The following is a 15,661-nucleotide window of genomic DNA, read 5'->3' on the forward strand; positions in this document are numbered from 1 at the left end:
GTTAGTACTGTTCAATCCTCAGTCAAAGGGCCAACAACGGAACGGTCCTCAATCGACACAGGCGGAGACTCAACTTTCTTTACTCAACAATCCTGTCCAACTTTCCCTCCGCCCGGTCTCCAATTTCCTTCTCATTGCATTATTTCTCAAAACACTGCCTGAAGTAACAACCCTATATCTCGCGGGTGACAGGAAATCACCCGTCTTCTACCGGTTTACTTAAGCCTAGCAGTGCTAGCGATACCTACACTAGTAATGACACTGGTAATCAAGATTATGCATCTATGGTTCCAATCAACTCCTTGAACGTAAATGCACAATACTTAAAGTATAACATGGAGTAATTAAAATAAGGGATATGCTCCGGGGCTTGCCTTGCAAGTCAGCGGGGTTAGCGATTTCTTCAGGAGCGTGCTCGACTGCGTCCTCCTGCTGTTCTCCTGCTTGCGGCTCCTGGATCGGTTCAGCAACGAGCTCGTAGGCGACTTCGGTGTCAGCAGCTACACGAGGAAAATATGCCATGCATGAAACTCATGAAAAGATACAATGCAATGCAGCACGCGCAATTAGAAATAAAAACAAAACCAATAAACAGCACTTTCAAAACTACGGTCCAAAGGAATGGTGTAGTGCTGAGATGAGATTTCGGTTGCTAATTCCTTTTAGCCTGAAGTATTTCCTTCAAAACATCAACTACTAAGTTTGCTTAGGGCAGCACGGAGTAAGACAGGAGTTTGTTTTGTTGTGGTTACACATGCATGAAACAATAATCAAATAGCCACACTTATAAAAGAAAACTGTAGCTAGGAGCCAAATAAAAGCAAGGACTCTACATGCAGATATGATCAAGCCACAAGAAGTTACCAAAATAACATGATTTTGATAAGCATGCCACATAAATTTTTCCAATATTTATTGACGACAGAAAGTATTTATTTTAACCCTAGAAAAGAAATCAAACACTAATAGATCCACAACATAAACACAGGCTATGCACCTGAAACTTTTTCAGTGGACTACACATCCAAAAAGTAATCTACTGAATAAGTTTCATAATTTTTAGAGTAACGGAACAACCGGTATTAAATAAACTAGTTTAAACACAAAACACAATTTAAGTAGGGGCAAAAGTGACATTTTTAATGCATGAGTATTTTTCTACTGAAGATCTTGATTTTAGAAACTTAACAAAATTTAGTTTGCATTTTTGGGATTTTTCTGCATTTTTCTACGATTTTTGGAAGATTTCTGCAGAACTCAACAAACATAAATAAAACCACCCCTAACACCCTGACCCGTGGGTCCCACTTGACAGAGAGAGAGATGGGGAGGGGGCGCTCCCCTGCTCTGCTTGGCCTGCCCGGCCGCTCACGCCGGCGGCGCGCCTGCGCGCGCGGCGGCCATGGGCCGGCCAGCGGGGCAGCGCAGCGGCTCGCGCGCGGAGCCAGCGCGGGGCCCGCGGCCGAGCAGGGCGCGAGAGGGGGCGGCCAGGGCGCAGGCTGAGCGGCGATGGCGGCAAAGGCAGGGCGGCGGCGCGCACGCGGGCAAGGGCGGCGGCGCAGCGCTCTCAGTCGACGGCGAGGCCGGTCGGCGGCGGGCAGGGCAGCCCCGCGGCCAGGGAGGCCTGCCAGCCCCGGGGCGCGCGGCGGCGCTGCGGAAGCCAGCGCGGAGGCGGCTCGCGACGGGCACAGCGGCGGCGCTCAGGCGGCCGCGGCGGCGCGGCATGTTCCCGGCGACCATGGCGGCGGAACCAAGGGGAAAAAGGGTCGGGGAGATGGAGTAAGATACGAGGAAGCTCACTGCGACCTTGGATTGGGCGGAGGATGACCGGAGATTGGAGATCGACGGAGAGGGCGAAGCTCGGGCGGCAACAATGGCGGCCGCGGTCTGCAGCTTCGATTCCGGCGACTGAGGGCTCAATCGAGCACAAGATGGAGCGAAGAAGGTGGAGGGCGAGGTGGAGCGGCTTGGGACGCGAGGAATCGAGACACGGTGGCGATGGATGGCCGTAGCGGCGGACGGCGGCGAGGCTCGGCTGCTCTGCTCCTTGCTGCGCGATGGAGGAGAAAGGGAGGGGAAAACGGACACGGCTCTGGGAGAGGGGATAAGGACGGCGTGCGAGCGCGACAGGCGAGGATCGTCGACGGCCGACGCGTGGCGTCGCCGGCGACAACGCAGAGCCACGGCATGGGCGCGCGTACGGTTCACTGGAGAGCACAGTAACCGGGTTTAATTCATTTGAAAAGAATTTGATCAAAGTTTGACCGCCCAAAACTCAAATTTTCACATTGAAACCCGAAATTTGACCAAAATAGAAGTTGTAGAGGACAAGATGATCTACAACTTTTGTTTTGGGCGACAATTGAATTGAAGCTCGGATCATTGAGAAAAACTGGGTCGAACTTGGCTAAACGATATTTACCGTGAGAACTCGATTAACGCTAACGATAAGCTTAAGTCCATAATTAGCGGTTTAACCCATGATTAACACCTTGATTAACACTGGGGTGTTACATTATCACTGTACTGTTGGACACCGATATACAGTTGTTCTTTTACTACTGTTAAGCAAGATTCAGTTTTTCTTCCCTCTTGCATTGCTGGACAGCAAAGCAAAAATGATGACCATCTTCTTCTGTTCATGGCCATGATCATGTGACAGTTCCAGCAGGCCAGTCACTGATTGAATGAGGCTGCTCAAGGTAGATACTATGATGGACTGAATGTTTCACGTGAAATTGTCATGTATTGTTTATCTTCCCACAATATCAGGCTTGTCGTGAAAATGTGATGAATTGAGAAGCCATGTTCAGTTCTTCAGTCGGTCAGTACTCTATCACCTGAATGTCAAGCACCGGCCACCGGCATCATGACTGGGCGCCGGTTGGAGTTGGAGGCCGGCCATGATGGTCACTCAGCACATATTGCAAAGAGTTGGAGAACCAACGAAAATGCAAGCATCTAATCCAGCACATATAGCAGCTCCTGATGGTCACTCAGAGCTTGTCAACATACCTGATGGACAAATATCAGAGGCTGCAAAAACTAGACATGATCAAGCCACGCTTGGATGACTCCTTTGGGTAGTACCCCCAACTGCTGTTATGCACACCAAATTGTTTCAATATAATTTCTGAAACCTGCAACGAAACCTGCAATGATTCTTTACAGAATCTGGAAACTTGCAATATCCTAGTTTGAGACATGTTTGCCATCAATATTTGACAAAACATGAAACTGATAGTCAATCAAAACCTGTATCAAAGTGTCACCACAAGCAAGAATCTGGTTTGCAATTAGTCAATCTCATTATCAAATGATAGAACACAATTGCATTACATATTTTCAGATGATAGATTACAATTCAATCTAAATCCTTTCAAATGACACAACACAATTCAATCTCATCAATACATTGTTCATTGCTCCCATGAAATCTTTGTACATGGTCACTCTGTCAATACAAAATTTCAGAAAATAGGCTACCATCCATCACAATTCAGTTCACAGAAAATGGGATCCTCCACAGAAAATGGCCGAAGCAACAATCCTGCTCCTGCTCGGCTCGCTTGACCGCCAGTCCTCCTGGCCGTGGCGGCGCAGCTCCAATGCCAGGCGACGACGCTGTTGGGCCGCGGCGAACCTTGGGACGAGGGCGGCGGTGACCCCAGGGTAGCGGCGAGTGGAGGGCTGGGGCGACCCCAGGGCGGCGACGAAGGCAGGCTGTGCAGTGGAGGGCGGCGGCGCAGTCGAGTCCGGCTGAGGCGACCCGAGGACGGCGGCGCCTCAAGGGAGGCCGGCGGCGACCCAGATCGAGGCCGGCGGCGGCGACCGAAGGAAGGACCTCGGAGGGGATCCAACTCCCGGCGCTTGACCGCCCGTCCTCCTGGCCGTGGCGGCGCAGCTCCAATGCCAGGCGACGACGCTGTTGGGCGCGGCGAACCTTGGGACGAGGGCGGCGGCGACCCCAGGGCAGCGGCGAGTGGAGGGCAGGGGCGACCCCAGGGCGGCGACGAAGGCAGGCTGTGCAGTGGAGGGCGGCGGCGCAGTTGAGTCCGGCTGAGGCGACCCGAGGGCGGCGGCGCAGTTGAGTCAGGCGGAGGCGACCCGAGGGCTGCGGCGCCTCAAGGGAGGCCGGCGGCGACCCAGATTGTGGCCGGCGGCGGCGGCCGAAGGAAAGACCTCGGAGGGGATCCGACTCCCGGCGCGTGGATCCGCGTGACGGAGGGGAACGAACGGAGGCTCACGGACGGACGGAGGGGGGAATGTGCAAAAAATGCACGCACGGTGGGGGAAGTGGCGGGCGGCTAGATGCAAAATTTTCCCAAATCTCTCCGCTGCCCTCGGATGGAGATCCAGTGGCTTTTGTTGGAGTTTCCAAAGTTTCCACCAAGACTCTGGTTTCCATAGGATACGGTCCCAAAAAAAAAAGACTCCTGATCTGTGTTTTAGTAGCAGTGCTTCAGGAGTATAAGCTGATCCTCCTCATCGTCAGAGAGCTCTCTCTGAAATAGATCAACATCACATGATCTTGCTGCACATGAATGCATTTATTGAGGTACCAGAATATGACCTCAAGTGTTCCTTCAGATTTACAGATACTGCAGAAACTGTCTTCCAGCCCTGAGCAGATTGCAAACACAGTTGGGATTGCCATTTCAGCTCAGCAAAAGCAGGTACGCTAGAGAAAGGCAATACAAATGATCTATATATTACCAGAACAATACAGATGCAGTAATAGATTGAATCGGCAAATCCTTGGCCTAAGCCAGAATCAAATAATCTAGAGACACACTATAACCTACTATTATGTGATATATTGTTGTACAGAAGCAATAAGAAAGAATGTGATACATTGTTGCACTACGGTCTATGGAAGCTTGCCGGACTTGAGCGCCTCAAAGCGTGCAGTGAGAGTTTCGTAGTCAAGGGGCATATTTGGATGAACACGAGAATGAAGGTTTGCCTTTGGAAACTCGGGGAAATCGTTGTCGGGCTCTCCCTCTTCAGAGTGACGGTTTTCTGTAAAAGGCTCTCTTGTAGGAGGTAGTGGCCTTTCTACCGATTGTATCTCCACATCATTCTCATCCTCTGAATCTGAACACAGTCCCTCAGAATCATCAAACTTTATCTCTGAGTGCACCTTCCGAGCAGCACGGCTGTTCCTTCTTCGCATTGTCTTAGTGTCCAAATCCACAGGATAGTTGTCTCTGTCTTCTACGCAGTTCGTTCCGCTGAAGCTTCCAGTGCTGGATGCTTTCCCTCCATGGGGTTTTAGTTCCTCAAAGGCATCTGTATCTTCTTTCCTGGATGACTTACTTGAGTTGCTCATTGACTGCCTCTTGCGGGGATGAGTGGATTCATGAGCTGAAGCTTTGCAATCTTCGACTTCATCAAATGGATGGTTGTTCTTATTGGCAAAATCAGCTGCGGCCTTGGCAGCAGATGCTGCTCTCTCAGCAGACTCTGCAGCTGCTCGCGCGGCCGAAGCAGCATCTTTGAATTGCATAGTGTCCCCATCATCAGATTCATCATCCGAATACCTAGAGCTGCAGAAAAAGAATAAGAAGACATGTGTGAGGAACGAACTAATGATACTGCAAATCTTACTCATGTGGTTACATATCTAGAAGGGCTGTAACCTGAAGCTAGTTGGAATTGGTTGCACAACATGTGATGTCAGAGTAGTCTTAACAGGCATATTGGAAGCTTCAACAAATGTACTTGGGCCTTTCTGCAAAGAAGTCAAACATATTAGCTCAAAACATCAGGCAAGTAAGATTGAAGCATGCACAGGAGAGTTTCAGTAGCGCACATACAATCAAATCTTCAGGAGGTTTCAGAAGCTCCTGCTCACTCTCAGTGGTATCCCAATCAATCTGATGCTCTTTTGCTATATCCTTTAGAACTTTCAGTTTAGTTTGCCCAGAAGGCTTCTTAACAGACAGCTTCTCGATCAGCTTCAAAAGGAGATCAAGTTCAGATTTGTGAAGAACGGATATAGGCAAATACATCTATTTCAATGATTTGTAGAATTTTAACTAAAGACTCATCCATGCTTACAAGGTTATTAACAGCAGCATCTGGGCGCAAGTCAACTGCAGCAGAAACGAAATCTTTGCCGTACTTCTTTTCAAAAATGTCACGAATTCGACCGAGTTCAGGGAGCTCTGAGCACCTTGGAGCTGCAAATATCAAACTGCAGATGCCTTCTTTCAAGTCTGCTGGACATTCCCTGAATAAAAGGATGGCAAAGAGGTAGCAAAAGATTAGGGCTTCTTTTAGTTATGAGAATAAATAATTTGTTAAGCCAAGGATTGCGCAGGACAAACTTCTGCTTTGCAATGATGGGGAGACGCGTAACAATCAGCTCACAGAATAGTTCAATGATCTCGTTGGCTGCCATGAAGTTTTGCTCTCTAATTACATGTTCAACCTGCAAAATTGCCAAGTACATGGATTAATAAGTATATGAAATTTGGTCCGCATCGAATTTTCCATTACTGGTGAGTGAAAGAGTCAACAGAACCTCTGGGTAAACAATGCAATTTGTAGAGGTTTTACATACCCAATTTTCTTACACAACTTATTCAGGGGCTCCATACAGGCATACACTTGAAAATAGTGGCGCCATTGTTCCGAAATTAAAGCACAATTAAGGAGTTTCCTTACCTCAGTGTTACTAATGGAAAGAAACGTCATGTTTATAGCAGTTAATTTCTAACAATAAAGTTTCCCAATTCTTGTGATTGTGTTAGGCGACAGTTAATCTCTTACAATTAAAGTATTCCAACTCTCTGATCGTGCACCCCCAAAAAATGAACCACATCAACGAACTTATATACGGAATTTCTTGCCATTGGACACAAGAATCCCCCATTTCCTGGTATCGCCGCCCCGGAAATCCGAAAACCCGCATATAAGGCCTACACCGCGAGATCAAGAAACGAAGGACACGCGCAGGCGCAGGTTCCCATTCAAGGGATTCTCCGCTCGCGCCGGGAGGAAGGTAGTACTCTGTCTAAACAGTATCAGTAACCCAAGTTTCTCCGATGAACTAATTTGTAATGCAACAAGACAAACCGAAACTCCCGGTGCCGGGCGCTCACCCTGATGCGCGCGGTGTCCTCCTGTTTGTCGCGGAGGAGCGCGGCGATGTCGCGGCGCATCTGCCGCACCTGCGCCCCCCGCCGGTTCCGCAGCAGCTTCATCCGCGCCGTCGCCATCCGCGCCTCCGTCTTGCTGGCAAAAGCAAGGCCCCCATCCGTCAGTCGTACCCCCGAGTCCCGAACCCCCCGTCCGTCGGCCGTCGCCACGAAGAGGACGACGCGGGAGGGAGAAAAGCAAACAGCGGCACGGGCGCGAAGGGAAGACGGCGTACCACTTGGAGGCGCTGAAGGTGCGGCGGAGCAGCACGGCGGCGACCGCGGCGCCGGCCAGCCGCCGCAGCGCGCGCGCCGGGGACTTGGACTCGCCCGCGGTCATCATCATCGCCGCCATCGCCCTCGGGCCCTGGGGCCTGGGACTCGCCGCGCCGCCGAGGTCGGTGGGTGAGGGTGCGGTGCCGGTGGCGTGGGTGCGCGCGAGGCCTTCGAGGCTCGGGAGACTGACGAGGGTTTTTGTTGCGCGTCTCGTGCTGCCCGCCCCGTTCGGCGCTGCCCCGCGGCCCAACGGTCACCTTGACTCGGACGGAAGCCGCCGAGCGAGATGCTCCTCGACGAGGCAGGCCATTGACCCGTAGCCTTTAGGGCGGTGCCTCGGTGGGCCCGACGCGGCAGTGGGACTGGGTGGCGCGCGTGCCGGGTCGCGGGGGCCGGTGCGGGCTCTGCGGGCCCCACCGGTCGGCAGAGTGGGCGTCCCGAGGGGCGTTGTGGCGGTGGGGCCTGGAGAGTTTCCCGTTGGGGGGGAGGACGAAGCGCATGCGCTGGCAAGGGCTGCTGCCGACGGGGCTTTGGGCCCACGCGTCGTCGGACAGGATAAGACCGGCCCAACAAGGCTAAACGTCTCTTTAATGGACTGGCAATGCTAAGATTGGATACGGAAAGGAAGAAAAACTAAAACTTCGAAAAGGCCCGGTATCGTCGTGGGCCTTTCCTCCTCATCAAGCATTTTGCAACTCGAATTTTCTTTAATTTTTATATTATTATTTTTTCGATTTATCAAAAATATATGCCGAATTTTTTTTTTTGCAAAAATATCATCCTGCCGCCAGTTCATCCGGCGGAAGGTAAGTACCGCCGGATGAACCGGCGGCAGGTGCACTGTAGAAAACATACCGCCGGTTCATCCGGCAAAAAGTTACTGTAGCGACTGACCGACAAATCAACCGGTGGTACTGTATCAATTAACTGTAGCACATTTTTAAAAAATTATAACAAATTCATATGGATTCGGATGGAGATAAAATTTATACGAAAATTATAGACCTCGACGAGATCTACAGCTTTGTAATTCAAACTTTATTCATTTAGAATCATTCTGGTGTTTAAATAATCGACACAACATTTAAATCTAAAAAATCAAATCTAAACCAGTCGTGCTGCTGCGGTATCGCCGGTTGATTTGGCGGTAAGTCGCCACCAAAATTCCACGAGAAAAAGGCAGGGAATATATACTGGACCATGTTCGTCGCATCTTTTTTTGCCCGTGATGGACAAGTAGAATGCACATTTAGCCCCCAACACACCTGTATTCCTCGTCATCGCGATTTGATAGAGCCCATGTGGCCACGCATCTACAGCCGTTTGATTGAACGAAAGCCTCCAGGGAAATCCCAAATCCGTCAGGAAGATTCAGCTAACCAGACAACCCGTGTCGAGCCATTCCAGACCCGCGGTCCGGACGGCTCCACGGCCAACGCCGCCTTTCCCGCCGGCGGTCAAGTCAAGTCAAACAGCATCCATCTACTGATCGGGCAGTGAGCCCAAAGGCCTTTCGTACCGGCCGTAAACAGAAAGAAAGCCACGGAGCCCAGAGGAGATCACATGCATGCCCCAGACGTTAGCTTTTTTGCCATAAACCAAACCCTAGCTTTTGCTGTTCCGCAACAACAGCTGATGAAGCGAAAAATAGCTGAAACTCTGTTCGCTGTCCAGTCAATAGTATTTTTCTCTCACACCAAATTAGCACCAATCAGCAGCCAGCAGTATTTTTTTCTCATAATAAATCAGCACCAGCCACCAACCACAACACAGCAAACAGAGTGCGAAGCGCCGAGACACCAGATTCAGGACAGCTAGCGGCCGAGCAGCTACCGGCCGACACAGATGGTTTGGCCCTCCAGGCTTTCTTCTTGTTTCAGCTGCGGCAGCAAGCAGGCCAGCAGCAGCTCGTCACCACCACCTGGTCTTGCTTATTTGCCTTCGAAATTCCAAAAAATTACAAGATTTCCTATCACATCGAATGTTTCAACACATTCATAAATTATTAAATGTAGTTAAATAAAATAACTAATTAAACAATTTGTCTATAATTTGCAAGACGAATCTTTTAAGCCTAATTAACCCATAACACATTAATAATTATCAAATACAAACGAAAGTGCTACAGTATTTTACACCCAAAAGTTTACACATCTAAACAGGGCCATGTCGAGTTCTAGTTGTCGGTGTCCTGACCCGGTGGTCCGGACCCAACCAGTGATGCTGCTGCGTGTTCCTCGTCCCAGATGTTGATGCAAGAGGCAATACAGTAACGCACGGATTTATTCTGGTTCCGGCCGTGGGGTCGTACGTCCAGCAAAGAGGTGTGCGAGAGCATTGTACTATTTTTGCACCGGGGGTGCTTGTAGTAGGGGTACAAGCGAGGCAAGAGAGTGAGGTAAGCTCCCAAGTCTCTGCTAGATGAAGAGTTGATTAAGGCGAGTGCCAATATCGGGGTTCAAGGAGCGTATGTGCTCTGCTAGCAGTGCTAAGCGTTGTGTTCTCCCGAATGAGCCGACCCCCTTAAGGGAACGCCCACCTCCTCCTTTTATAGACACAAGGAGGGACGGTATACATGTACAGGGGATCGTGGAAGTCGTCGTCTTCTACCCAAATCGCGGGGGTACAGTGGTCGAGCACTGTGGGAAGTACACTGTGGTGTATGGAGCCGGGCGTGGCAGTCGTCCTGGGCATCGTCCTTGGTCTTGCGGAGATCGCGCCGGCGTCCTGGCGGATCCAGCAGGCGGCGCGGTCGTTGCTGTGGGTGGTACCGTCCTCCAGGCGTGGCGTGGCGGTGTTTCGAAGGTCCTGCAGGCCAGGGTCTTATCCTGGTCAAGGCCGGAGTCGCTTCCGAGAGTCGTGCCCATGCCGTTCGGGGGCTCCGCAGAAGGGAAAGTACGAAGGAGGTATGAGGAGTTGGCAGCATAGTAACTGGAGCAGTGTCGAGCACGTCTTGCACGGCGTCGCAGGTTCCCACAGTGTCGCCACAGCGCCGGGGAGCAGTGACCGGAGTTGGCGGACGGGACTCCGGTCACAGCCACTGTGGGGAATGGCGGCCTGACGTCGTCTGACCCGGGTGCTGTGGAGGAGTGGTTGGCATTTAATGCCTTCGTACGGCGGGCGGGTGAGCGGAAGGGCCGTTTGTCCTTTCTGTCGAGGGGGTGGCCTTGCCCAGCGGCAGAAGAGCACGCATCAACCACTCGCACTTAATACGGGTGGGTGAGGGAGCTTCCAGCGGAAGGTTTGTGCCCGCGCCCGCGTCCGCGTGACACGTGGCGGTTCCGGACCCCTCCCGAGCAGCTAGCTGAGCCGAGAGCTCACGGGGGTCCGGATAGGCACATGGAGGTCCCGGACCCATCTGCGGGAGTCCGGATGGCATGTGGAGGTCGCGGACCTATCTGCGGAGGTCCGGGTGGCATGTGGAGGTCCCGGATCCATCTGCGGGGGTCCGGGTCCGTGGCCATAGGTGCTGAGCATTTCCACCTCTGGGACTTGTGGCGACACCGGACCCGTCCCCGAGCGGGAAGCGGGTCCAGGACCGTTGGTCCGATGAGATGGAGTCGGACCCCAGGGGGTCCGGCTGCTCAGATCCTTAGGGCGTAGACGATCCGTTTTCTCGAGGGCAGGCTCGCTTCCCTCGAGCGAGGCGGAAATGATCCGCCTTCTCGAGGGCAGGCTCGCTACCCTCGAGCGAGGCGGAGGCGTAGGGCGCGGTCGAGGGCTTCGGCGGGGGAGCCCTCGAGCGAGGCGGAGATCACCCCGCGGTTCGAGGGGGGTGCGGACGGGGCGCACTGAGTACGTGGGCCGCGTGTTGGGCTTCTTTGAGTCCTTTCCTTTCTTCCAGCTTGGAAGTAGGCTGTGGGGATTCGTGGGCCCGGTTGGCCAGCATGTGTTTGGGTTTTTAGAGCGATTTTAGTCCCCTGATTAGAGTGCCCCTAATCACGGTACCCGACACTAGTAGAATAGTAGTAGATGGCTATGGCTAGACTCCTTTTGGATCGGCGAATGAGGATTTGACGGCACGGAAAGGAGGGAAAGATCAAAGATGGCGAGGAACAGCAGTAGTGTTCTGTCTACGTTCAGAGTCTCCAGATGAGCGGAAAAGCGTGGACGGTGGAGTGGACGACGGCCTTCCCTTCTGCATCAGCCACTCCTTTGAGGCCGGCAATGTAGCAGCAATAGACAAGTCTAGCTTTCTGGGCGCGCCCCTGCCGGAACACGAAATGAAGAAAATCTTCGAAAAGGCCCGGTGGTATCGTCGTGGGCCTTTCCTCCTCACCAAGCATTTTGCAACTCCATCGTTGTTCATCATACAGTTTGCCAACTCCAACTTTTTTTTTAGTTCAAAAAAATTCCAACTTTTTTTTGAAAGAAAATCCAGCTCCCACGACCCACGTTGATCCTCTGCTTCGATAAAATTCGACACGTTTCATCATGGAGAAAACAGAGAGAGATATTAGCGCGGTGACTGATTCTTAGATTCTTTTGGTCAACGCACGTGACCGTTGGATAGTCAGCTTCTGTTCATCTTGTTCCTTGTTCCACACTGTTGCGCTCTCCGTTGTTGGTTTGTCGCCACCAAAATTCCATGAGAAAAAGGCAGGGAATATATACTGGACCATGTTCATCGCATCTTTTTTTGCCCGTGATGGACAAGTAGAATGCACATTTACCCCCCCAACACACCTGTATTCCTCGTCATCGCGATTTGATAGAGCCCATGCGGCCACGCATCTACAGCCGTTTGATTGAACGAAAGCCTCCAGGGAAATCCCAAATCCGTCAGGAAGATTCAGCTAACCAGACAATCCGTGTCGAGCCATGCCAGACCCGCGGTACGGACGGCTCCACGGCCAACGCCGCCTTTCCCGCCGGCGGTCAAGTCAAGTCAAACAGCGTCCATCTACTGATCGGGCAGTGAGCCCAAAGGCCTTTCGTACCGACCGTAAACAGAAAGAAAGCCACGGAGCCCAGAGGAGATCACGTGCATGCCCCAGACGCTAGCTTTTTTTGCCATAAACCAAACCCTAGCTTTTGCTGTTTCGCAGCAGCAGCAGCAGCAGCTGATGAAGCGAAAAATCGCTGAAGCGCCGAGACGCCAGATTCAGGACGGCTAGCGGCCGAGGAGCTACAGGCCGACACGGATGGTTTGGCCCTCCAGGCTTTCTTCTTGTTTCACCGGCGGCAGCAAGCAGGCCAGCAGCAGCTCGTCATCACCACCTTTCTATGTCGAGTTCTAGTAGAATAGTACTAGATGGCTATGGCCTTGACTCCTTTTGGATCGGCGAATGAGGATTTGCCGGCCCGGAAAGGAGGGAAAGATCAAAGATGGTGTGGAACAGCCGAACAAGACCAGCAGTATTGTGTTCTGTCTACGTTCACAGTCTCCAGAAGACCGGAAAGCGTGGACGGTGGAGGGGACGACAGCCTCCCCTTCTGCATCTACTACTCCTTGAGGCCGGCAATGTAGCAGCAATAGCCATGTCTAGCTAGCTAGACAGTCATCTTAAGCACAGGCACACACATAAAAAAGGCTCACTGGCAGTCGTTGCCTCCGAATTTATAGGCCCTGTTAGTTCCCAAAAAATTTCTATAGTACCTGTCACATCGAATATTCAGACACATGCATAGAGCATTAAATGTAGTTGAAGAAAAATAAATAATTGCATAGTCTAACTAATTAGCACGAGACGAATCTTTTAAGCCTAATTAATTTATAATTGGATATCATTTGTTAAGTAACAATGAAATGTCCTACAATACCAAAATCAACAACTTTTCACCAACGAAATGCACATTGCAGGTTTACAGGAGTGAAGAACATACCACATCTGTACATGTTTACCCCCTTTTTCTTTGTCGAGCTGCTTTTCAGAAATCAGACGTGCGTATGCGTGGCCAAGATGAAACAAGGGCAAGGTTTTGAGGAGCTCTCGCCACATGTGCGCGAGGATCTCAAATTCTGAATCCAGCTGCTAGGTCACGGCAGCAGCGCACAGCGCAGTACTGGCTGCAGACAACATGAAACTTTGTGCGTGGCTTTGGCCGGGCCGGGCCCATGCTTGCCTGCAAAATAATTCCCGCGCCATGCGATGGTGGCATGCTATGGAAAGATGCGCTCCGGATTCCGCTGCTGCTCGGAGGAGGACGACGGTGTGAGGTGAGGTGGTCTGGAAAAATCACGTCGCCATCTTTTCGCGGGCCGGCCGGCCGGCTGCTTCCTCCGATCCGGCCGCGGCGGCAATCCCTCCTCGCCATGCGTGACCAGATCTCGTTCTAACGGGTCGGCGGCGGCGTCTCCGCACGCAGCAGGTCGCCATCCCATCATTCATGGATGCGTGCACGACCTCTTTTCACATCTACTGTAGTCGCATCGCATCGCATCGCATCGCATCTTGCTTTCAGAGAGGACGATCCGTATGGTGATGATGCTTTCTGGGCGCGCCCGTGCCGGAACACGAAGCTGGCATGGGGCGCATGGCATGCTGGCGAGGGAGGGTGTCCCTGGAGTTTTTGGAAGGGAATAACCGCGCGAGCAAGCCGCGCCGGCGGGGCATGCGTAGTGATGTCCCAATCATGTCATGTGCACCTGGCGCTTTTGAGCTGGAATCGTGGCACGCCGCGCGCGCACTTGTTGGCACGGCGTGCGACTGTTGATTTGCGCCTTGTTCGTTGCTCCCCACCTGCGCGTGGCCACCCTGCCTGCGCCTTGTACTTGGGCCATGCATGCATGTGTTCAGCTGGCCGCTTTCTTCGCCAGGAGGAGGGACCGGCCGGGCCCCCCTAGCTCGAGCTGCGACGCCGATACCGACGCTGCTGCTCGCAGCAAGAGCATCTGCGGCCCGCCCGGCCGGACGCCGGAGGCCGACGGCCGCGCGGCGACGCCTGGCTGCACGGGCAGTCCGGCAGCTTGCCTGCATGTGATTGGTGTACGGGACATGCAAGCGGAAGGGGTTGAGATCTGGGGGGCCGGCAGCAGCGGGTGCGAATCGAACGGCGGGACTCGCGCGCTGCCACGGCACGGCTTGGATGAACTAGCTAGCGCTCCAACGCGGATGGTGCGGCCGTGCGGGCCGTGCGCAACTTTTTAGCTTTGGATCGACCCCCTTGCCCCGTCGCGGCCGGCCGAGAGCGCTCAGGCCAGGCCCCTCACGAGGCCGCCGCTGCGACGAGAGAGCCTCCCGCCGTGCGCCCGGCACGGCGTCCGTCGCGGCGCGCGAGGGTGTCAGCCCTGGACCCTGGTGGGCCGTGCGCCCATGTGGGGGCGGCGCTGGGCACGCGCCACGGCGGTCTGCCCGTCGTCGCGCCCGCCGCCCACCGTGGCGCAGCGGCATGCACGCGTACGTGCAGCGCAGGCGTGCGTGCCCCCATGCTCGCAAAGCTGCTGCAGGATGCTCTCGCCAGCGCGCCGCGGCCCGCACCGCAGGGTGCAACCGTGCAAGGGTTGGGTTTTGCATTGCATGCATGCAGATTCGGAGGGAGCCGGGCCCCGGGCTGCAGATTTCTGCAGAAGGGAAGGGGGGCTCCGGCTCTCCGTCCATGCATCCACGGGCCGCCGTCCTGAAGGGCCGTCGTCGGCCGGCGTTGGTGTGTACGTGTACGGCGCCGACGAGTATTTTCGGTGCTGCTGGGAACGCATCAGGGGCCTGCCGCCTGCCTAGCTGCCTGGGAACTCGGGGCTCGATCCACCAGGCCGTTTTATTCGATCCCTTGCAGCCTGCGGCACTGTCGCTCGCGGGAGATGAACTCTTGTCCGTGTCCTCAACCCAACCCACCCACATGGGCTTCTTGGAACTGCAACAGGCCGCGGCCACCCGACCGTTTCCTCGCCGTCTCTTTCCTTTTTCCTCTGCTTTTTCTTCCTCCGTTTAAATCCGCTCCGAAACTGTACTGATCTCTTCGTCAAAACTCAAAAGAAAAACACTCCGAAACGGCGGCTGCGCGCACTACTCCGCCCATGGACGCCGGCGGCGGCGGGCTGCCCAGCCCACTAGTACTAGTAGAAGTCCAGTACCCCTCCACCCATCACCACCAGTCCACCACCACCACCCATGCCCTCGACCTTTCGCACGAACACGGCGCGTGCAGGGACACTGGAGCAACACAGGGACGACGAAGGACCCTGGACCCGAGCTTAGCTAGATGCCACCTACGGAGGACAGGTCCCTCCCCAACCGATCGAGCAATGCAAGTGCCATGGAGATCATCGATACGATACGACGATACCACTCCTCGCTGAC

General features: G+C 53.5%; 1 protein-coding gene across 1 annotated transcript; it reads right to left on the reverse strand.

Moving 5' to 3' along the window:
- Positions 1-4,682: 4,682 nt before the first annotated feature.
- Positions 4,683-7,700, reverse strand: LOC120686002. The gene is made up of 7 exons (XM_039968163.1): positions 7,382-7,700; positions 7,110-7,242; positions 6,333-6,436; positions 6,064-6,235; positions 5,820-5,960; positions 5,643-5,734; positions 4,683-5,549 (listed from the first exon to the last, which is right to left on the reverse strand). The coding sequence occupies exons 1-7, from the start codon at positions 7,498-7,500 to the stop codon at positions 4,871-4,873; spliced, it is 1,440 nt and encodes a 479-aa protein (XP_039824097.1). The 5' UTR covers positions 7,501-7,700; the 3' UTR covers positions 4,683-4,870.
- Between the last annotated feature and the right edge of the window lie 7,961 nt (positions 7,701-15,661).

This window comes from Panicum virgatum, chromosome 2K (genome assembly GCF_016808335.1).
Source record: "Panicum virgatum strain AP13 chromosome 2K, P.virgatum_v5, whole genome shotgun sequence".
Taxonomy (NCBI): Eukaryota; Viridiplantae; Streptophyta; class Magnoliopsida; order Poales; family Poaceae; genus Panicum; species Panicum virgatum.